At 44.6% G+C, this 23,444-nt stretch overlaps 1 protein-coding gene across 1 annotated transcript in view; it reads left to right on the forward strand.

Annotated features, from left to right (window-relative positions):
• Nucleotides 1-23,444, forward strand: part of cacna1bb (calcium channel, voltage-dependent, N type, alpha 1B subunit, b) — a 214,265-nt gene that overhangs the window by 96,492 nt on the left and 94,329 nt on the right. Inside the window, exon 7 of the mRNA XM_036967489.1 lies at nt 14,024-14,127. Within this exon, the coding sequence (XP_036823384.1) occupies nt 14,024-14,127 (104 nt within the window). The remainder of the gene's footprint in view (nt 1-14,023; nt 14,128-23,444) is intronic.

Genomic DNA, 23,444 nt, shown 5'->3' on the forward strand with positions numbered 1-23,444 from the left:
CAGCATGAGTGAAGGATGCTTTGTTGCGAAATAGGAAGCCAATTCTAGATTTAACTTTGGATTGGAGATGTTTGATGTGAGTCTGGAATGATAGTTTACAGTCTAACCAGACACCAAGGTATTTGTAGTTGTCCACATATTCTAAGTCAGAACCATCCAGAGTAGTGATGTTGGGCAGGCGGGCAGGAGCAGGCAGCGATCGGTTGAAGAGCATGCATTTAGTTTTACTTGTATTTAAGAGCAATTGGAGGCCACAGAAGGAGAGTTGGATTGCATTGAAGCTCGTCTGGAGGGTTGTTATTAATAAAGTGTCAGAAGAAGGGCCAAAAGTATACAGAATGGTGTCGTCTGCGTAGAGGTGGATCAGAGACTCACCAGCAGCCAGAGCGACATCATTGATGTATACAGAGAAGAGAGTCAGTCCAATAATAGAACCCTGAGGCACCCCCATAGAGACTGCCAGAGGCCTGGACAACAGGCCCTCCGATTTGACACACTGAACTTTATCAGAGAAGTAGTTGGTGAACCAGACGAGGCAATCATTTGAGAAACCAAAGCTATCGAGTCTGCCGATGAGGATGTGGTGATTGACAGAGTCGAAAGCCTTGGCCAGATCAATGAATACGGCTGCACAGTATTGTTTCTTATCGATGGCAGTTAAGATATCGTTTAGGACCTAGAGCGTGGCTGAGGTGCCCCCATGACCAGCTCTGAAACCAGATTGCATAGCAGAGAAGGTATGGTGGGATTCGAAATGGTCGGCAATCTGTTTGTTGACTTGGCTTTCGAAGACCTTAGAAAAGCAGGGTAGGATAGGTATAGGTCTGTAGCAGTTTGGGTCAAGAGTGTCCCCCCCTTTGAAGAGGGGGATGACCGCAGCTGCTTTCCAATTTTGGAAATCTCAGACGACACGAAAGAGAGGTTGAACAGGCTAGTAATAGGGGTTGCAACAATTTCGGCAGACCATTTTAGAAAGAAAGGGTCCAGATTGTGCAGTTCTTTCAGAACATCAGCTGACTGGATTTGGGAGAAGGAGAAATGGGGAAGGCTTGAGCGAGTTGTTGTGGGGGGTGCAGTGCTGTTGACTGGGGTAGGGGTAGCCAGGTGGAAAGCATGGCCAGCCGTAGAAAAATGCTTATTGAAATTCTCAATTATAGTGGATTTATCGGTGGTGACAGTGTTTCCTATCCTAAGTGCAGTGGGCAGCTGTGAGGAGGTGTTCTTATTCTCCATGGACTTTACAGTGTCCCAGAACTATTTTGAGTTTGTGTGCATGAAGCAAATTTCTGCTTGAAAAAGCTAGCCTTGGCTTTTCTAACTGCCTAGCTTCCCTGAAAAGTTGTGTATCACGGGGGCTGTTCGATGCTAATGCAGAACGCCACAGGACGTTTTTGTGTTGGTCAAGGGCAGTCAGGTCTGGCGTGAACCAAGGGCTATATCTGTTCCTGTTTCTTCATTTTTTTGAATGGGGCATGCTTATTTAAGATGGTGAGGAAGGCATTTAAAACAAATAACGAGTTATCCTCTACTGACGGGATGAGGTCAATATCCTTCCAGGATACCCCTGCCAGGTCAATTAGAATGGCCTGCTCGCTGAAGTGTTTCAGGGAGTGTTTGATAGTGATGAGTGGAGGTCGTTTGACCGCTGACCCATTACGGATGCAGACAATGAGGCAGTGATCGCTGAGATCTTGGTTGAAAACAGCAGAGGTGTATTTAGAGGGCAAGTTGGTTAGGATGATATCTATGAGGATGCCCATGTTTACGGCTTTGGGGTGATACCTGGTAGGTTCATTGATAATTTGTGTGCGATTGAGGGCATCAAGCTTAGATTGTCGGATGGCTGGGGTGTTAAGCATGTTCCAGTTTAGGTCACCTAGCAGCACAAGCTCTGAAGATAGATGGGGGGCAATCAGTTCACATGGTGTCCAGAGCACAGCTGGGGGCAGAGGGTGGTCTTTAGCAGGCGGCAACAGTGAGAGACCTGTTTTTAGAGAGATGGATTTTTAAAAGTAGAAGATCAAATCGTTTGGGTACAGACCTGGATAGTAGGACAGAACTCTGCAGGCTATCTCTGCAGTAGATTGCAACACCACCCCCTTTGTCCGTTCTATCTTGTCTGAAAATGTTGTAGTTAGGGATGAAGATTTCAGAATTTTTGGTGGTCTTCCTAAGCCAGGATTCAGACACGGCTTGAACATCCGGGTTGGCAGAGTGTGCTAAAGCAGTGAATAAAACAAACTTAGGGAGGAGGCTTCTAATGTTAACAAGCATGAAACTAAGGCTATTACGGTTACAGAAGTCATCAAAAGACAGCGCCTGGGGAATAGGAGTGGAGCTAGGCACTGCAGGGCCTTTAATGGCTTTAATGGCTTCCTGTCTTATTGGGGGTATAGAAATTAGGTAACATGCATGTCAAATCCATTTGTCACGGGGAAAGGAAAAAACTCACAAATGAAAATAGACAAATGGTTGTTGACTTTTATAAAACAGGCAATGGGTACAAAAAACTACTGAAAAACCAAATATACCACTTACCACTATTAGCGCAGCAGTTAAGAAGTTTAAAAGTCACTGGAACAGTAGTAATCTTGCCTGGTAGAGTGTATCTTTACCCAAGGCGGTCTTGGGTAAAAAAAATAAAAAGTTCAAGGGCCACAGTTGGAGAATGACAGAACTTTGACGTTTCTTACGGTCACCAAGTCTCCATATCTACAATTAGACGCCACCTCCATGCCAATAGGCTATTTGAAAGGATTGCCATAAAAAGCCTTTGTTGAGAGCAACCAACAAAATGTAAACTCCTGGATTTTGTCAATGGCATTGGCATTTGGATTGGAACCGGGTACTATGGTCAGATGAGACAAATTAGAGCTCATGGGCCCCACACACCAGTGGTGGGTTTGACGTCGAAAGAAGGAGGCATATGCAGAAAATAAACTCATAAACTACTGTATATAATAATAATAACAATGATCATAATAATAATAATACTGAATTTAATATACATGTGTCATCAGATCAGATAGTTTTTCGTCTTGCTGCTGAAGGGAGATGGACCTGGAATAGCAAAGGGTGCATGTGGGCCAGGAGGGTAGGATGAGGTCAGACAGATACTTTGGTCCAGAGTTGTAGATACCTTGGTAGATGTGAACCAGGATTTTAAACTCAATGTGTGAGCATATGAGGAGCCAGTGGAGGTTGATCCGCACTGGAGTGATGTGCTCACGGGGGGAGGTGCGGATGAGGACACGTACAGCACAGTTCTGGACATAAGATGGCGCCAGAGAGGAAGGCAGATGTTGTTTGTTTACGTATTTTGTACATAATGTTACCGCTACCGTCTCTTATGACCGAAAATAACTTCTAGACATCAGGACTGCGATTACTCACCACGGACTAGCAGAATCCGATGCGAAGGATATACTGCTTTCTCGGGAACGGGCCCAGATCTCTGTGATTTGCTTGAAGAGGAGGCAGAGAAAAAGGGGCCAAAGGGCGGGCTGCCTTCTGAGAATTCGTAGGCAATCGAATAAACCCCCAATTCCGTCCATTCTGCTAGCAAACGTGCAATTTTTGGAGAATAAAATCGACGAGCTATGCGGAAGATTAAACTATCAACGGGACATTAAAAACTGTAACATCTTATGCTTCGCGAGTCGTGGCTAAACGACGACACTATCAACATACAGCTGGCTGGTTACATGCTGAGTAGTAGTAGTATAGAACAGCGGTGTCTGGTAAGACAAGGGGCGGCGGACTATGTAATTTTGTAAATAACAAGGAAGTCTCGGGCTATTGCTCGCCTGAGGTAGAGTACCTCGTGATAAGCTGTAGACCACACTATCTACCTAGAGAGTTTTCATCTGTATTTTCTGTAGCTGTTCACATAACACCACACTCAAAGCCTGGCACTAAGACAGCATTTACTGAGCTGTATTCCGCCATAAACAAACAAGAAAATGCTCACCCAGAGGCGGTGCTCCTAGTAGCCGGGGACTTTAATTCAGGGAAACTTAAATCCGTTTTAGCAATTTTCTATCAGTACGTTAAATGTGCAACCAGAGGAAAATAACTCTGGACCACCTGTACTCCAAACACAGAGATGCATACAAAGCTCTCCCTTGCCCTCCATTTGGCAAATCTGACCATAATTCTATCCTCCTGATTCCTGCTTACAAGCAAAAATTAAAGCAGGAAGCACCAATGACTAGATCAATACAAAAGTGGTCAGATGAAGCAGATGCTAAGCTACAGGACTGTTTTGCTAGAACAGACTGGAATATGTTCCGGGATTCCTCCGATGGCATTGAGGAGTACGCCACATCAGTCATTGGCTTCATCAATAAGTGCATTGATGATGTCCTTCCCAAAGTGACCATACGTACATACCCCAACCAGAAGCCATGGATTACAGGCAGCATCCGCACTGAGCTAAAGGCTAGAGCTGCCGCTTTCAAGGAGCGAGACTCTAACCCGGAAGCTTATAAGAAATATCGCAATGCCATCCGCCGAACCATCAAACAGGCAAGCATCAATATAGGACTAAGATCCAATCGTCCTACACCGGCTCTGACACTCGTCCGATATGGCAGGGCTTGCAAACCATTACAGACTACAAAGGGAAGCACAGCCGAGAGTTTCCCAGTGACACGAGCCTACCAGACGAGCTAAACTACTTCTATGCTTGCTTCAAGGTAAATAACACTGAAACATGCATGAGAGCACCAGCTGTTCCGGAAGACTGTGTGATCACTCTCTTCGCAGCGCATGTGAGTAATACCTTTAAACAGGTCAACATTCACAAGGCCGCAGGTCCCGACGGATTACCAGGACGTGTACTGCAAGCATGTGCTGACCAACCTCTCCCTGTCTGAGTCTGTAATACCAACATGTTTTAAGCAGACCATCATAGTGCCTGTGCCCAAGAACACTAAGGTAACCTGCCTAAATGACTACCAACCCGTAACACTCAAGTCTGTAGCCATGAAGTGCTTTGAAAGGCTGGTCATGGCTCACATCAACACCATTATCCCAGAAACCCTAGACCCACTCCAATTTGCATACCACCCCAATAGATCCACAGATCTACTCTCTGTTGTTGTCATCTATGCATAGTCACCTCAATAACTTTATCTACATGTACATACTACCTCAACTAACTGGTGCCCCCGCACATTGACTCTCTCTTTTATGAAATTCAGTGAGGAGGATCGTCCTCCCCTTTCTCCTCTGAGGAGCCTCCACTGGTCCAAATGGGATGAGATAAAGGCTCAGATAAGTCGCTCAGATGCAGGCAAGGTCAAATTCTGTAGATGTAACAATTAAACTTTGGTCACACTTTTGATGTCGGCCTCAAACGAGAGCTAACTATCAAGTATCACATCCAGGTTGCGAACCTCACTGGACCTTGACACCATCAATATTGAGGCTGTAGCTGCTGATGTTGTTTAACTGCAGGAAACTCAGCTGCATCCACACTTTGATGTCCTGCAGGCAACTGACCAGGAGTGCAATGGCATTGGCAGTGGCAGTGGCAGTGGAGACATATAGCTGAGTTTCGTCAGAATAAAGGTGAAAGACCAGTCCATGTTTCCTCGAGATGTTTCCCAGTGGAAGCATGTAGATACAAAATAGTAGTGGCCCTAGGTCTGTGCCTTGAGGGACTCCTGGTGGACCACCACTGTGTCTGACCTACTAGGTCCGGGGGCTACAATCTGGGAGCGATCAGTGAGATAGGACAAGAACCAGTCCAGGACAGTGTCTGACAGGCCCAGGAGCTTCTTCATACAGTCCAGCAGAATGGCATGGATGACCGTGTCAAATGCTGCACTGATGTCCAGCAGTATGAGAATGCTGGCAGTTCCAGAGTTTGCATTCATGAGGTCATTGGTGACCCTTACCCGGTCAGTCTCTGTGCTGTGTCTAGTTCTGAAACCCAACTGGATGGGCTCTAGTAGGTTGGCCAGATGGTGTTGGAGTTTTATAGACACAGGACATTCAAGGAGCTTACTCGGGAAGGGCAGGTTGGAGATAGGCCTGTAGTTCTGGAGATTGTCATGGTCAGATCAAGGCTTTTTGAGTACTGGTGTGACTGCAGCGAGTTTGACCTGAGGAGGGACACATCCAGTGGTGAGGGACTTGTTGATGATTTCTGTGAAGAAAGGCTCCAGAGCAGGTAAGCAGGTCTTGACAAGGAAGGTGGTGATTGGGTCAAATTAACAAGTGGTGGGCCTCATTGTCCAAACCAGCTTGGTTACATCAGCTGCAGTGACTGTGGTGAAGGTGGCGAACCATGACTCAGGGAGTGGAGGACTAGGCATATCAACTACAGGGGCTGAAGAGGACAAAAGGGTGTTATTGATGTTTTCAATTTTGCTTTGGAAGAAACAAAGGTATTGATTGCACTCTTCTGGGGAGGCTGAGGTAGCAGAATTGTTCACAGATTGGATGAGCACTGCCGTTGCTAATCAGTTGGGAGTTACAGGTTGTCTGATCTGCATTTAAGACCTGTTTATAGTCTTTGTCTTTCTGATGTTGCTCATACATCTTCAACATGTACAGTTAGCCAAGTTTTCTAGACGATGTCCAGTTGCTTTGGGAGAGCATAGGTCCTCAGTGTACCAGGGAGAAGATTTGGAGAAAGACACCAGACAGGTTTTCAAAGGAACAACTTAATCCAGTATGGAGTATTATTAAGCCACAGCGTCACCAACTGGCAGTTTGGAGATAGATTCAGTAAGCTGGGCTGTGTTTACAGTTTTGTGTCAAGTGGGTAGAGGAATATCTAGGTTGAAGGTGATGGGTTTGTGCTCAGACAGCCCTGACACATTCCATCCAGTTTTGCCAGATCCACGCCTGAGGTACAGACCAGGTCCAGTGTATGGCCTTTGTTGTGGGTGGAAAAGTCCACATGCTGTTGGAGTCCAAAGTTGTCCAGGATATCAGCCAGGCCAGTAGAGAGAATGCAGTCAGAGGAGTCGACATATACTGCATGTTGAAATCTCCAAGCGCCAGCATAGCAGGGCACAAGGGGCTCAGGAGTGTTAGTAGCTCAGATAGTTCAGAAATGAAGTCAGAGTTGAGCTTAGGAGGCCGATAAATCATGTACATCAATGTGGTGGTGGATCTTTGATGTTATGGGGCTGTTTTCTTCCACTTGTTCTGATGCCCTTGTAAAGGTCAACAGCATTGTGAACTCTACCAAGTACCAGAACATTTTAGCCAAAAACCTGGTCCCCTCTGCCAGGAGGCTGAAACTTGGACGCAAGGGCATTTTCCAGCAAGATAATGACCCCAAGAACACATCAAAATCCACAACTAAATTGTTAATTAACCACAAAATAAACATTTTGCAATGACCATCTCAAATCAAATCAAATCAAATGTATTTATATAGCCCTTCGTACATCAGCTGATATCTCAAAGTCCTGTACAGAAACCGAGCCTAACACCCCAAACAGCAAGTAATGCAGGTGTAGAAGCACAGTGGCTAGGAAAAACTCCCTAGAAAGGCCAAAACCTAGGAAGAAACCCAGAGAGGAACCAGGCTATGTGGGGTGGCCAGTCCTCTTCTGGCTGTGCCGGGTGGAGATTATAACAGAATATGGAAAAGATGTTCAAATGTTCATAAATGACCAGCATGGTCAAATAACAATAATCACAGGCAGAACAGTTGAAACTGGAGCAGCAGCACGGCCAGGTGGACTGGGGACAGCAAGGAGTCATCATGTTAGGTAGTCCTGAGGCATGGTCCTAGGGCTCAGGTCCTCCGAGAGAGAAAACAAAAGAGAGAAAGAGAGAATTAGGGAGAGCATACTAAAATTCACACAGGACACCGGATAGGACAGGAGAAGTACTCCAGATATAACAAACTGACCCTAGCCCCCCGACACATAAACTACTGCAGCATAAATACTGGAGGCTGAGACAGGAGGGGTCAGGAGACACTGTGGCCCCATCCGATGACACTCCCAGACAGGGCCAAACAGGAAGGATATAACCACACCCACTTTGCCAAAGCACAGCCCCCACACCACTAGAGGGATATCTTCAACCACCAACTTACCATCCTGAGACAAGGCCGAGTATAGCCCACAAAGATCTCCGCCACGGCACAACCCAAGGGTGTGCGCCAACCCAAACAGGAAGATCACGTCAGTGACTCAACCCACTCAAGTGACGCACCTCTCCTAAGGACGGTATGAAAGAGCCCTAGTAAGCCAGTGACTCAGCCCCTGTAATAGGGTTAGAGGCAGAGAATCCCAGTGGAAAGAGGGGAACCGGCCAGGCAGAGACAGCAAGGGTGGTTCGTTGCTCCAGAGCCTTTCCGTTCACCTTCACACTCCTGGACCAGACTACACTCAATCATATGACCCACTGAAGAGATGAGTCTTCAGTAAAGACTTAAAGGTTGAGACCGAGTTTGCATCTCTCACATGGGTAGGCAGGAGAAAGCCCTGCCTCCAGCTGTTTGCTTAGAAATTCTAGGGACAATTAGGAGACCTGCATCTTGTGACCGTAGCGTACGTGTAGGTATGTACGGCAGGACCAAATCAGAGAGATAGGTAGGAGCAAGCCCATGTAATGCTTTGTAGGTTAGCAGTAAAACCTTGACATCAGCCCTTGCCTTGACAGGAAGCCAGTGTAGGGAGGCTAGCACTGGAGTAATATGATCAAATATTTTGGTTCTAGTTAGGATTCTATCAGCCGTATTTAGCACTAACTGAAGTTTATTTAGTGTTTTATCCGGGTAGCCGGAAAGTAGAGCATTGCAGTAGTCTAACCTAGAAGTAACAAGAGCATGGATTAATTTTGCTGCATAATTTTTGTACAGAAAGTTTCTGATTTTTGCAGTGTTACGTAGATGGAAAAAAGCTGTCCTTGAAACAGTCTTGATATGTTCGTCAAAAGAGAGATCAGGGTCCAGTGTAACGCCGAGGTCCTTCACAGTTTTATTTGAGACGACTGTACAACCATTAAGATTAAATGTCAGATTCAACAGAAGATCTCTTTGTTTCTTGGGACCTAGAACAAGCATCTCTGTTTTGTCCGAGTTTAAAAGTAGAAAGTTTGCAGCCATCCACTTCCTTATGTCTGAAACACATGCTTCTAGCGAGGGCAATTTTGGGGCTTCACCATGTTTCTCAGTCTCCGGAAAACCTGTGGTTTGAATTGAAGAGGGCAGTCCATGAGCGCAGACCGAATGATATCAAGTTTCTACTATAAAATAAGATAATTTCCCCAAAAAATTGAGCTCAGTACTGTACAACCATTAAGATTAAATGTCAGATTCAACAGAAGATCTCTTTGTTTCTTGGGACCTAGAACAAGCATCTCTGTTTTGTCCGAGTTTAAAAGTAGAAAGTTTGCAGCCATCCACTTCCTTATGTCTGAAACACATGCTTCTAGCGAGGGCAATTTTGGGGCTTCACCATGTTTCTCAGTCTCCGGAAAACCTGTGGTTTGAATTGAAGAGGGCAGTCCATGAGCGCAGACCGAATGATATCAAGTTTCTACTATAAAATAAGATAATTTCCCCAAAAAATTGAGCTCAGTATTTGTATTTATTTGACAAAGTATTTTTTACTCATCTTTATCAAGGCTGCCGATCATTTCAGATGTGACTGTATATACAGTATCTACCTCTTTGTACATGCACAAAGTACGATGCAAATCAATTTTATGTGAGAGGAGAGAGGAGTCGTTATAGTATCAGCCATGTATAGATGTCACCCAGTATAAATATCAGCCATGAAGCACCACAGGTTCATTTTAATATGTCAACCATTCCACTGCTGAATCAGGGTTTTGTGTACAGTGTTATGACACTAATGATAACATCACCCTACACTGTGTTCTACAACGTGTGTTTACCCTCCTACATGGCCTTTTATCCACTGTGAGTGTTCTTGTTGTGAGCATGCAGTTTAGGGTGATGAATTACCTGGCTGCGCCTTAGAGAGATAGTTCTACCTGGTCTCACCTCAACCGAGGAGACTTCCAACAACAGCTCTGTGTGTGAACAGAAACAACGGTAGCAAATTAAAAAGTCACAACAGAACCTTGTATCTCCCTAAAGATGCTTGGTTTTGCTTTGATAGGTAACCTGTTAACCTTGCTTTGATAGGTGGCCTGTTAAAATTTGAACAATCTTGGTGAGGCAGTGCCGAAAAATTGCCCATTTGGACTAAAATGGTGACTGGAGGCATTATTATTTTCAGACTTCATTGTTTCAAAATATTCAGAATCCTCACTTCAATTCGGTCTGGTTGGATGAAAATGCAGGGAAAGAAAGCTTTCTACCTCTGCAGCTGACATTGCATTTGCAAAGCTACCGTAACAGTGTGTCTTTTTACCTAATTTTCACTTTCCTACATCTACAGTCCCCAGAGAGGCTGGGGGAGAAAATGAGACAGTGAAAGACGGAGAGATGGAGAGACAAAGCTAAGCTAGAGAGATAATGACAGAGTGAGAGAGAAGTTAAAGCGATAGAGAGACAAAGGGATTGATGGATGCTAAAGCAAGGCGAAACACAGAGGCTGATGCTGGCCATTTATCCTGTGTGTGAGCTGAGACAGTGACAGCTGAGGGAGACGGTAGGACATAATGTGTGTGTGTGTGTGTGTGTGTGTGTGTGTGTGTGTGTGTGTGTGTGTGTGTGTGTTACTGCGCCTCTATGGATCATTAGCATTCATGAATGTGTTCTGATCAGGTTACGAACAAGGTCCCTATGGGTTAATGACTGAGCTGTTAATTATTTCTGTTAAGCCAGCCTCTTCCGCTGCCAACTTCCCTTAATTGGCCAGTACAAGCTGTTGGTCAATAGGTGTTATTATTATTTTTTCTAATCAATGGAGTCCTCACCCTATGGCCAACTATGGAGAGTAGGATTGATTCAGGATATTTTAGGAGGTTAGAGAGGGCACCTGAACTGGTGTGATTGATAGTAATGATTTTATAAACGAATCTCAGGCCAATGTCAATACTGCAGGTTACCCACTGCAATACTGATATTCTCTGCCTATGCACAATCTAAGGCTGTCTCAAATGGCACCCTATTCCCAATATAGTGTACTACTTTAGGGATTACTTTTTATATAGGGAATGGGGTGTCATTTGGGATGTGCACAGAGAATTATGATGCAGTTATTTCATGGGTAACTAATTATATTAAGGTCCCTATTATAAACACTATTGTCCTTAAATTGCCTTTTTTGTCAGCATGCTCAGCTAGCTGATGCTAAAACAGCCCATTGGATTCTGTGAAAATGCGACGCCTATCACTGGGGCGAGTTGCTGCCGGAAAGTGTTGGAATCCAATGGGCTGCTTTAGCATTAGCTGACCTAGCATGCTGATGAAAAAGGCAGTTTCATTACAACAGTATTCATAAATGCGTACATGACTATTTAGAGATGGATTATTGACATTTACAAAGGTAGGAACAATGATTAATACATGGTAAGTAAACTCTATACAAACGGTTTATAATGGTTCACTAAGCGACCTTAATGTAAAAAGTTACCATTTCACGGAGAGCTCATGGGTGGTTCAAATTCCAGGTTCTTGCAGACACATAAATGTAAGTCAACATGGAATGAAATACGTGTGTAACACTACAGCATGCCTAGTTGGATTAGAGTCAAGTGATCTACTGTATCGTGTTGTACCAGTACATACCTGTGAGTTCAGTGACGCTAGAAAGATTAGTGCCTTGCTAGATTGTGAATGGGTCCGAATTAAACAGCTGCTTTCTCAGGCAGACAGACAGAGGAGACAGACAGTGAGACAGACCGACAGACAAGATAGGCATGCATTTCAGTCATTTAGCAGACGCTCTTATCCAGAGCGATTTACAATTACAGCATTAATCTTAAAATAGGTTGCGACATCACAATTGTGTCAAGTACATTTTCCCCCAAGAAAGTATTTATCCGCAAAGTCAGTGCTAGCGGTGGGGTATGTTATTGGTATTTATTAGGATCCCAATTAGCCACTGCAAAAGCATCAACTACACTTCCTGGGGTCCACATGAAACATGAGAGTATGTGGTGAAGACACAGATCTTCTCCACGCCACCTGTTTAGGAGCGACCTGTCAGGCAGGATGCAATCCAGGAGTGTGCAGAGCCTGAGACGCCCAACCCCCAGAGGGTGGAGAGGAGGATCTGACGTGTCATGGTGTCGAAGGCTGCAGATCGATCTAAGAGAATGAGAACAGAGGAGAGAGAGTCAACTTTGGCAGAGGGGAGAGCCTCTGTGACACAGATGAGAGCGGTCTCAGTTTAGTAGGCTGTCTTGAAGCCTGTCTGGTTAGGGTCAAGAAAATCCTTCTGAGAGATGTATTGAGAGAGTTGGTCAGAGACAGCACAGTGTTTTGGAAAGAAAAGAAAGATGTTTTTGATATCAGAGGGGTCGATTGATATATTTTTTTTTTGTGGAGGGGAGCAACTCTGGCCTTCTTGCAGCCTGAGGGTCAGGGAAGACAGTTGTCAAGGATGAGTTGATGAGGGATATGAGGAATGGGAGAAGGTCTCCAGAGATGGTCTGGAGAAGGGAGGAGGGGATGGGGTCAAGTGAGCAGTTCGTCGCAAGATTTCATCTGGAGATTGAAAGAGGTCAAGGCGTAGGGTAGTTGGACCAGTGGATTCTGTAGTCTGAGTGAATGACAAGCAGATGTCGTCAACCTTTTTTTAAAGTGGTTGACAAAGTCGTCCGCAGACAGGGAGGGGCTGGAGGATTAGGCAGAGAAGAAAAAGTAGAGAGGAGTTTCCCAGGGTTGGGTTGGAAGCGGAAGCTTAAAATTTAGCGTGATAGAAAGCAGCTTTAGCAGTGGATAGAGAGGAAGAGAAGGTAGAGAGGAGGGAGTGGATGGATGATAGGTCCTCCAGAAGTTTCTGTTTCCTCATTTCATCTCAGCTGCCCGCAGCCCTGTTATGTTAACATGCAGTGAGTCACTCAGCTACCGAGTGGGAAGCGAAGGTCGGGCCGGAAAGGGAAAAATGAGAGTCAAAGGATACAGAAAGGGAGGAGAGTAGGGTCGAAATGGCAGAGTCAGGAGAGAGGAGGGAGAAGGATTTACCAAATAGAAGAGAGGATAGGACCGAAGAGGACAGAGTAGCGGGAGAGAGAGAGCGAAGATTCTGGCAGCGCATACCAATCTGGGTAGGGGCTGAGTGGGGAGGGTTTGAGGAGAGATGGAGAGAAAAGGAAACAAAGTATTGATCAGAGGCATGGGGGGTGTTGCAGTGAGCTTAGTAGAACAGCCTCTGGTCAAGATGAGGTTAAACGTATTGCCTGCCTTGTGACTGGAAAAGAAGGAGGTCATAAGAGGACAGGAGTGAAAAGAAAGAGATGGAAAGAAATGAATTGAAGTCATGCGTTGGGAGGTTAAAGTCGTCCAGTACGAGTGGTGAGCCATCATCAGGAAATGAGCTCATCAAGGTGTCAAGCTTATTGAGGAACTCTCCAAGGGCACCTGGTGGACGATAGATGACAACAATGTTAAGCTTGAGTGGACAAGCTCTGGACAGGCGAGAGAGGAGGCGAAGAGGGGCTGGTAGGTTAGTGGTTAGAGCTTTGGACTAGTAACCGAAAGGTTGCAGGATCGAGTCACTGAGCTGGCAAGGTAAAAATCTGTCATTCTGCCCCTGTTCAAGGAAGTTAACTCACTGTTCCTAGGCTGTCATTGAAAATAAATAGGTAAATAATAATAAGAGAAAATCTCCAAACACACCTCCCAGCACTGATTGGTGATTGCCTGGCAGAGGTGAAGAAAACACCCCCTACAATACAACACTCCCACAAATTAGCAAGACCGCTACCAAGAGCTGTTACACAAATTAGCCTGAAACTAATCCAAGTCCACAACGACAGTCACAAGTATAGTAAATCCGTCAAGCAGATATTGTACGTTGACCAACTGCAAACATTTGAGGACACCTGATAAACCTTGCTTTTACTTATATGGCTTTGTTTCTCTTTCTCTCTCTGAATGTGTGCGTGTGTGTACGTGTGTGTGCAGGCCAATGATGCCTCGGGGAACACCTGGAACTGGCTCTACTTCATCCCCCTCATCATCATCGGATCCTTCTTCATGCTCAACCTGGTCCTGGGTGTCTTATCAGGGTAAGTCTGACCGAAGACACACACACACACAAACACGCAGTCACTCACACTCTCACTCACTCACACATTCACTCACACCCAAGACATACTGTATTCCTACGGTTGTAGACATAGGGTCTATAGGGAGGCATGGACTTCACTTAACATACAAACCACCCTTTTTATTAGCTAGGACAGGATGACAACTAGAGCCACGTTCCCCTATACTGAACCACTCTATTGACAGGGTAAGTAGTGGGGGAGGTGTTTGTGGGGATAAAATGTGCGTGTACGTGTGTGTGCTTGTGCTCATGTACAGTGCATTTGGAAATTATTCAGACCCCTTGACTTTTTCCACAATTTGTTACGTTACAGCCTTATTCTAAAATGTGTTACATTGTTTTTCTCCCCCAATAACCAATTATGACAAAGCAAAACAGATTTTTAGATAAAAAAAAAAAAGAAATCTGAAATATTACATTTACATAAGTGTTCAGACCCTTTACTCAGTACTTTATTGAAGCACCTTTGGCAGAGATTACAGTCTTGAGTCTTCTTGGGTATGACGCTACAAGCTTGGCACATCTGTATTTGGGGAGTTTCTCTCATTCTTCTCTCCAGATCCTCTCAAGCTCTGTCAGGTTGGACGGGGAGTGATGCTGCACAGCTATTTTCAGGTCTCTCCAGAGATGTTTAATTGGGTTCAAGTCCAGGCTCTGGCTGGGCCACTCAAGGACATTCAGAGACTTGTTCCGAAGCCAGTCCTGCATTGTCTTGGCTGTGTGCTTAGGGCAGTTGTCCTGTTGAAAGGTGCACCTTCGCCCCAGTCTGAGGTCCTGAGTGCTCTGGAGCAGGTTTTCATCAAGGATCTCTCTGTACTTTGCTCTGTTCATCTTTCCCTCGATCCTGACTAGTCTCCCAGTCCCTGCCACTGACAAACATCCCCTCAGCATGATGCTGCCACCACCATGCTTCACCGGAGGGATGGTGCCAGGTTTCCTCCAGATGTGACGCTTGGCATTCAGGCCAAAGAGTTCCATCTTGGATATATCAGACCAGAGAATCTTGTTTTTCATTGTCTGAGAGTACTACAGGTGCCTTTTGGCAAACTCCAAGTGGGCTGTCATGTGCATTTTACTGAGGAGTGGCTTCCGTCTGGCCACTCTACCATAAAGGCCTGATCGGTGGAGTGCTGCAGATATAGTTGTCCTTCTGGAAGGTTTTCCCATCTCCACAGAGGAACTCTGGAGCTCTGTTAGAGTGACAATCGGGTTCTTGGTCACCTCCCTGACCAAGGCCCTTCTCCCCCGATGGCTCAGTTTGGCCGGGAGGCCAGCTCTAGGAGGAGTCTTGGTAGTTCCAAATGTCTTCTATTTAAGAATGTTGGAGGCCATTAGGTTATTGGGGACCTTCAATGCTGCAGACATTTTTTGGTACCCTTCCCCAGATCCGTGCCTTTACACGATCCTGCTTGGTTTTTGCTCTGACATGCACTGTCAACTATGGGACCTTCAACTGAATGTCCAATCAACTGAATATACCAATTAAGTTGTAGAAACATCTCAATGATGATCAATGGAAACATGATGCACCTGAGCTCAATTTCGAGTCTCATAGCAAAGGGTCTTAATACTTAATACTTATCTAAATAAGGTATTTTTGTTTTCAAATCAAAATCAAATGAAATGTATTTATATAGCCCTTCGTACATCAGCTGATATCTCAAAGTGCTGTACAGAAACCCAGCCTAAAACCCCAAACAGCAAGCAATGCAGGTGCAGAAGCACGGTGGCTAGGAAAAACTCCCTAGAAAGGCCAAAACCTAGGAAGAAACCTAGAGAGGAACCTGTCACGTCCTGGTCTTAGTATTTTGTGTTATCTTTACTATTTTGGTCAGGCCAGGGTGTGACATGGGTTTTTTATGTGGTGTGTTTTGTCTTGGGGTTTTGTTAGGTATTGGGTTTGTGGCTTAGTGGGGGTATCTAGCATAGTCTATGGCTGTCTGGAGTGGTTCTCAATCAGAGGCAGGTGTTTATCGTTGTCTCTGATTGGGAACCATATTTAGGCAGCCATATTCTTTGAGTGTTTTGTGGGTGATTGTTCCTGTCTTTGTGTTTGTTCTCACCAGATAGGCTGCTTAGGTTTTCTCACGTTTATTGTTTTGTTAGTTTGTTCATGTGTAGTTTCTTCATTAAAGAACCATGAATAACAACCATGCTGAGTTTTGGTCCGCCTCTACTTCACCTCAAGAAAACCATTACAGAACCAGGCTATGAGGGGTGGCCAGTCCTCTTCTGGCGGTGCCGGGTGGAGATTATAACAGAACATGGCCAAGATGTTCAAATGTTGATAAATGACCAGCATGGTCAAATAATAATTATCACAGGTAGAACAGTTGAAACTGGAGCAGCAGCACGACCAGGTGGACTGGGGACAGCAAGGAGTCATCATGCCAGGTAGTCCTGAGGCATGGTCCTAGGGCTCAGGTCCTCTGAGAGATAGAAAGAGAGAATTAGAGAGAGCATACTTCAATTCACATAGGACACTGGATAAGACAGGATAAGTACTCCAGATATAACAAACTGACCCTAACAAACTGACCCTAGCCCCCCGACACATAAACTACTGCAGCATAAATACTGGAGGCTGAGACAGGAGGGGTCAGGAGACACTGTGGCCCCATCCGATGATACCCCCGGACAGGGCCAAACAGGAAGGATATAACCCCACCCACTTTTCCAAAGCACAGCCCCCACACCACTAGAGGGATATCTTCAACCACCAACTTACCATCCTGAGACAAGGCTGAGTATAGCCCACAAAGATCTCCACCACGGCACAACCCAAGGGGGGGCACCAACCCAGACAGGAAGATCACATCAGTGACTCAACCCACTCAAGTGACGCACCCCTCCTAGGGACGGCATGAAAGAGCACCATTAAGCCAGTGACTCAGCCCCTGTAATAGGGTTAGAGGCAGATAATCCCAGTGGAGGGAGGGGAACCGGCCAGGCAGAGACAGCAAGGGCGGTTCGTTGCTCCAGAGCCTTTCCATTCACCTTCACACTCTTGAGCCAGACTACACTCAATCATATGACCCACTGAAGAGATGAGTCTTCAGTAAAGACTTAAAGGTTGAGACCAAGTTTGCGCCTCTCACATGGGTAGGCAGACCATTCCATAAAAATGGAGCTCTATAGGAGAAAGCCCTGCCTCCAGCTGTTTGCTTAGAAATTCTAGGGACCATTAGGAGGCCTGCGTTTTATGACCGTAGCGTACGTGTAGATATGTACGGCAGGACCAAATCAGAGAGATAGGTAGGAGCAAGCCCATGTAATGCTTTGTAGGTTAGCAGTAAAACCTTGAAATCAGCCTTTGCCTTGACAGGAAGCCAGTGTAGGGAGGCTAGCACTGGAGTAATATGATCAAATATTTTGGATCTAGTCAGGATTCTAGCAGCCGTATTTAGCACTAACTGAAGTTTATTTAGTGCTTTATCCGGGTAGCCGGAAAGTAGAGCATTGCAGCAGTCTAACCTAGAAGTAACAAGAGCATGGATTAATTTTGCTGCATAATTTTTGTACAGAAAGTTTCTGATTTTTGCAGTGTTACGTAGATGGAAAAAAGCTGTCCTTGAAACAGTCTTGATATGTTCGTCAAAAGAGAGATCAGGGTCCAGAGTAACGCCGAGGTCCTTCACAGTTTTATTTGAGACGACTGTACAACCATTAAGATTACTTGTCAGATTCAACAGAAAATCTCTTTGTTTCTTGGGACCTAGAACATATCTCTGTTTTGTCCGAGTTTAAAAGTAGAAAGTTTGCAGCCATCCACTTCCTTATGTCTGAAACACTGGCTTCTAGCGAGGGCAATTGAAATGTACAGCTGTGTGTCATCTGCAAAGCAGTGAAAGTTAACATTGTGTTTTCGAATTGCATCCCCAAGAGGGAAAATATATAGTGAAAACAATAGTGGTCCTAAAACGGAACCTTGAGGAATACCGAAATTTACAGTTGATTTGTCAGAGGACAAACCATTCACAAAGACAAGCTGATATCTTTCCGACAGATAAGATCTAAACCGGGCCAGAACTTGTCCCTGTAGACCAATTTGGGTTTCCAATCTCTCCAAAAGAATGTGGTGATCGATGGTATCAAAAGCAGCACTAAGGTTTAGGAGCACGAGGACAGATGCAAAGCCTCGGTCTGATGCCATTAAATGGTAATTTACCACCTTCACAAGTGCAGTCTCAGTGCTATGATGGGGTCTAAAACCAGACTGAAGCATTTCGTATACATTGTTTGTCTTCAGGAAGGCAGTGAGTTGCTGCGCAACAGCCTTTTCAAAAAAATTTGAGAGGAATGGAAGATTCGATATAGGCCGATAGTTTTTTATATTTTCTGGGTCAAGGTTTGGCTTTTTCAAGAAAGGCTTTATTACTGCCACTTTTAATGAGTTTGGTACACATCCGGTGGATAGAGAGCCGTTTATTATGTTCATCATATGAGGGCCAAGCACAGCAAGCAGCTCTTTCAGTAGTTTAGTTGGAATAGGGTCCAGTATGCAGCTTGAAGGTTAAGAGGCCATGATTATTTTCACCATTGTGTCAATAGATAGAGTACTAAAACACTTGAGTGTCTCTCTTGATCCTAGGTCCTGGCAGAGTTGTGCAGACTCAGGACAACTGAGCTTTGAAGGAATACACAGATTTAAAGAGGATTCCGTAATTTGCTTTCTAACAATCATATTTTCCTCAAATAAGTTCATGAATGTATTACTACTGATGTGAAAGCCATCCTCTCTTGGGGAATGCTGTTTTTTAGTTAGCTTTGCGACAGTATCAAAAAAGGAATTTCGGATTGTTCTTATTTTCCTCAATTAAGTTGGAAAAATAGGATGATCGAGTAGCAGTAAGGGCTCTTCGATACTGCACGGTACTGTCTTTCCAAGCTAGTCGGAAGACTTCCAGTTTGGTGTGGCGCCATTTCCGTTCCAATTTTCTGGAAGCTTGCTTCAGAGCTCGGGTATTTTCTGTATACCAGGGAGCTAGGGGTGCAACTGCATCTAGGGTTTTCAATATTTCTATAAATGTGCAAACATTTCTAAAAACCTCTTTTCACTTTGTCATTATGGGGTATTGTGTGTCGACTGATAAGGAAAAAAATATTACATCCATTTTAGAATAAGGCTTTAACGTAACAAAATGTGGAAAAGGTCAAGGGGTCTGAGTACTTTCGAATGCACTGTATATACACTCACTGGTCAGTTTGTTAGGCACACCCATCTAGTACCGGGTCCGACATCCATTTGACTCCAGAACAACCTGACTTCTTCGGGACATTCTACAAGGTGTCGGAAACATTCCACAGCTGACGCAATGGTATCACGCAGTTGCTGCGGATTGGACGATGGGACATTCATGCTGCCAACAGCCAATTCTATCTCATACCAAAGATGCTCTATTAGGCTAATGTCTGGGGACTGAGCAGGCTACTCAAGTAACTGAGTTCGCTGTGATGTTCCTGGTGATGTTTTTCCACTCCTCAATTGCCCAGTGTTTGTGATCGGGGGCCCACTGGAGCCACTTATTCTTGTTTTTTGCTGATAGGAGTGGTGTGTTCGTCTGCTGAAATAGCCCATCTGTGACATGGATCAACGAGTTGTGCGTTCCGAGATGCTGGTCAACACATCACTGTTGTACTGCGCCATTATTTGTCTGTTTGTGGCCCTCCTGATAGCTGGCATGATTTTTGCCATTTTCCTTTGACCTCCCTCATCAATGAGCTGCTTTCCCCCACAGGACTGCCGCTGACTAGATGTTTTTTGTTTGTGGCACCATTCTCGGTAAATCCTAGACACTGCGTGAAAAGCCCAGGAGGGCGACCGTTTCTACAACTAGCTCTCAGTCTTACATCAGCATTAGACATTCATCTATGTTTCTTAAACATCAAGTTTCAAAGTTGTTCCAAAAGTCAAATGTGTGTTTAATATTACGTTTAGGGATTAACTCTGAATGGTTATGGTAAGGGTTAAGGTTTGGGATAGGTTTAACCTCTAGCGTCGAGCAATCCCGTATCCGGGAGCGTAATCATAGCCTCAAGCTCATTACCATAACGCAAGGTTTCCTATTCATGAAAATCGCAAATGAAATGAAATAAATATATTCAAACACAAGCCTTTTGTTAACAACACTGTCATCTCAGATTTTCAAAATGTGCTTTTCAACGAAAGCTACACAAGCATTTGTGTAAGAGTATTGATAGCCTAGCATAGCATTAAGCCTAGCATTCAGCAGGCAACATTTTCACAAAAACAAGAAAAGCATTCAAATAAAATCATTTACCTTTGAAGAACTTCGGATGTTTTCAATGACGAGACTCTTAGTTAGATAGCAAATGTTCATTTTTTCCAAAAATATTATTTGTGTAGACGAAATAGCTCCGTTTTGTTCATCACGTTTGGCTAAGAAAAAGACCGGAAAATGCAGTCACTTACAACGCCAAACTTTTTTCCAAATGAGCTCCATGATATCGACAGAAACATGGCAAACGTTGTTTAGAATCCATCCTCAAGGTGTTTTTCACATATCTATTCGATAATCTTTCAGTGGTGGCAGTTGGCTTCTCATCAGAAGCAAACGGAAAAATACTGCAGCTGGAGATTACGCAATAATTGCAACGGAGGACACCAAGCGACCACCTGGTAGATGTAGTCTCTTATGGTCAATCTTCCAATGATATTCCTACAAATACGTCACAATGCTGTAGACACCTTGGGGAAAACGTGGAAAACGTAAGCTGACTCCTAGCTCCTCCTATCTGGGTTTCGCCTGTAACATCAGTTCTGTGGCACTCGCAGACAATATCTTTGCAGTTTTGGAAACGTCAGAGTGTTTTCTTTCCAAAGAAGTCAATTATATGCATAGTCGAGCATCTTTTCGTGACAAAATATCTTGTTTAAAAAGGGAACATTTTTCATCCAAAAATTAAAAGAGCGCCCCCTATATCGAAGAAGTTAAAACAAAAATCTCAAAAACAACTTTCTGTCGCTGGATTCGAACATGCTTACGCCCATCCACCATTCCCGTCTACAATGCCCTAGCAAAACAAAAATCTACTTGAAGGTAACAGCGCTCGCTGTTGCCGGTTTCTACGTAATCTCCCGACATCCTCAGACATGGACGGACGTCGGATACGGACTTGTATCACAGGTGACCTGGCTGGTTTCTGAGATACTGAATCCGGCATGCCTGGCACCCATGATCATACCACGCTCAAAGTCGCTTAGGTCACTTGTTTTGCCATTCTAACATTCAATCGATCAGTAACTGAATGCCTCGATGCCTGTCTGCCTGCTTTATATAGCAAGCCATGGCCATGTGACTCACTGTCTGTAGGAGTGTTCCATTTTCGTGAATGGGGTGGTGTACCTAATAAACTGGCCAGTAAGTGTGTATGTATATATATATATATATATATATATATTGTCACGGTGTGCGCTACTGGTGGAGAAGTCAGGTGCAGGAAAGCAGAGAGTTGTGAACAGGCACACACTTTATTAAGGCAGAGGCTAATAAAACAGACAGACTGTGTCAAAACCTCCAGGCAAAGGTAAAAGTGCTATGCGCAAAAAAGTCTCAAAAATTGAGCAAATGTTTTACAATAAACATCCCTCGTGAAAAGCCACGTAATAATGGGGAAAAAACCCAGCCTGGCGCGTACACACGGACATGTAACAAAACAATTTTACGCAAAGTCATGGAGGGGAACAGAGGAATACGTACATGATTAGGGAATGAAAACCAGGTGTGCAGGGAACAAGACAAAACAAATGGAACAATGGAAAAATGGAGCGGCGATGGCTAGAAAGCCGGTGACGTCGACTGCCGAACTCTGCTCGAACAAGGAGAGGAGCCGACTTCGGCAGAAATTGTGACATATATATACAGTGCATTCGGAAGTATTCAGATCCTTTCCCTTTTTCCACGTTTTGTTACCTTACAGCCTTATTCTAAAATGGATTCAATTTTTTTTAAATCAATTTACACAGTACCCTGTAAGAACAACGCAAAAACAGGTTGTTTTTTTTGTTGCAAATTTATGAACAATAAAAAAACTATGCCTTATTTACATAAGTATTCAGAACCTTTTGCTATGAGACTCGAAATTGAGCTAAGCTGCATTCTGTTTCCATTGATCATCCATGATATGTTTCTACAACTTGATTGGAGTCCACCGATGGTAAATTAAATTGATTGGACATGATTTGGAAAGGCACACACCTGTCTATATAAGGTCCCACAGTTGACAATGCATGTCAGAGCAAAAACCAAGCCATGAGTTCGAAGGAATTGTCCGTAGAGCTCCGAGACAGGATTGTGTCGAAGCACAGATCTGGGTGAAGGTACCAAAACATTTCTGAACCATTGAATGTCCCCAAGAACACAGTGGCCTCCATCATTCTTAAATGGAACCCGATGGTCACTCTGATATAGCTCCAGAGCTCCTCTGTGGAGATGGGATAACATTCAAGAAGGACAACCATCTTTGCAGCACTCCACCAATCAGTCCTGGATATGGTAGAGTGGCCAGATGGAAGACACTCCTCAGTAAAATGCACATGACAGCCTGCTTTGAGTTTGCCAAAAGGCACCTAAAGGACTCTCAGACCATGAGAATGAAACCAAGATTGAACTCTTTGGCCTGAATGCCAAGCGTTCCGTCTGGAGGAAACCTGGCACCATCCCTCCGGTGAAGCATGGTGGTGGCAGCATCATGCTGTGGGGATGTTTGTCAGCGGCATGGACTGGGAGACTAGTCAGGATCCAGGGAAAGATGAATGGAGCGAAGCACGGAGAGATCCTTGATGAAAACCTGCTCCAGAGCACTCAGGAGCTTAGATTGGGGCGAAGGTTCACCTTCCAACAGCACAACGACCCAAGCACGACCCAAGCACACCCTAAGCACACAACCAAGGCAACGCAGGACTGGCTTCGGGACAAGTCTCTGAATGTCCATGAGTGGCCCAGCCAGGGCCCAAACTTGAAACTGATCGAACATCTCTGGAGAGACATGAAAATAGCTGTGCAGCAACGCTCCCCATCCAACCTGACAGAGGTTGAGACAGAAGCTTGTAGCGTCTTACCCAAGAAGATTTGAGGCTGTAATCGCTGCCAAAAGGGCTTCAAAAGGGTCTGAATCCTTATGTAAATGTGATATGTTTGTTGTTGTTTTTTTAAATAAATTATCAAACATTTCTAAAAACTTGTTTTTCTTTGTCATTATTGGTTATTGTGTGTAGATTGATGAGGGGGAAAAAACTATTTAATTAATTTTTGA

This window comes from Oncorhynchus mykiss, chromosome Y, assembly GCF_013265735.2.
Source record: "Oncorhynchus mykiss isolate Arlee chromosome Y, USDA_OmykA_1.1, whole genome shotgun sequence".
NCBI classification, from domain to species: Eukaryota; Metazoa; Chordata; class Actinopteri; order Salmoniformes; family Salmonidae; genus Oncorhynchus; species Oncorhynchus mykiss.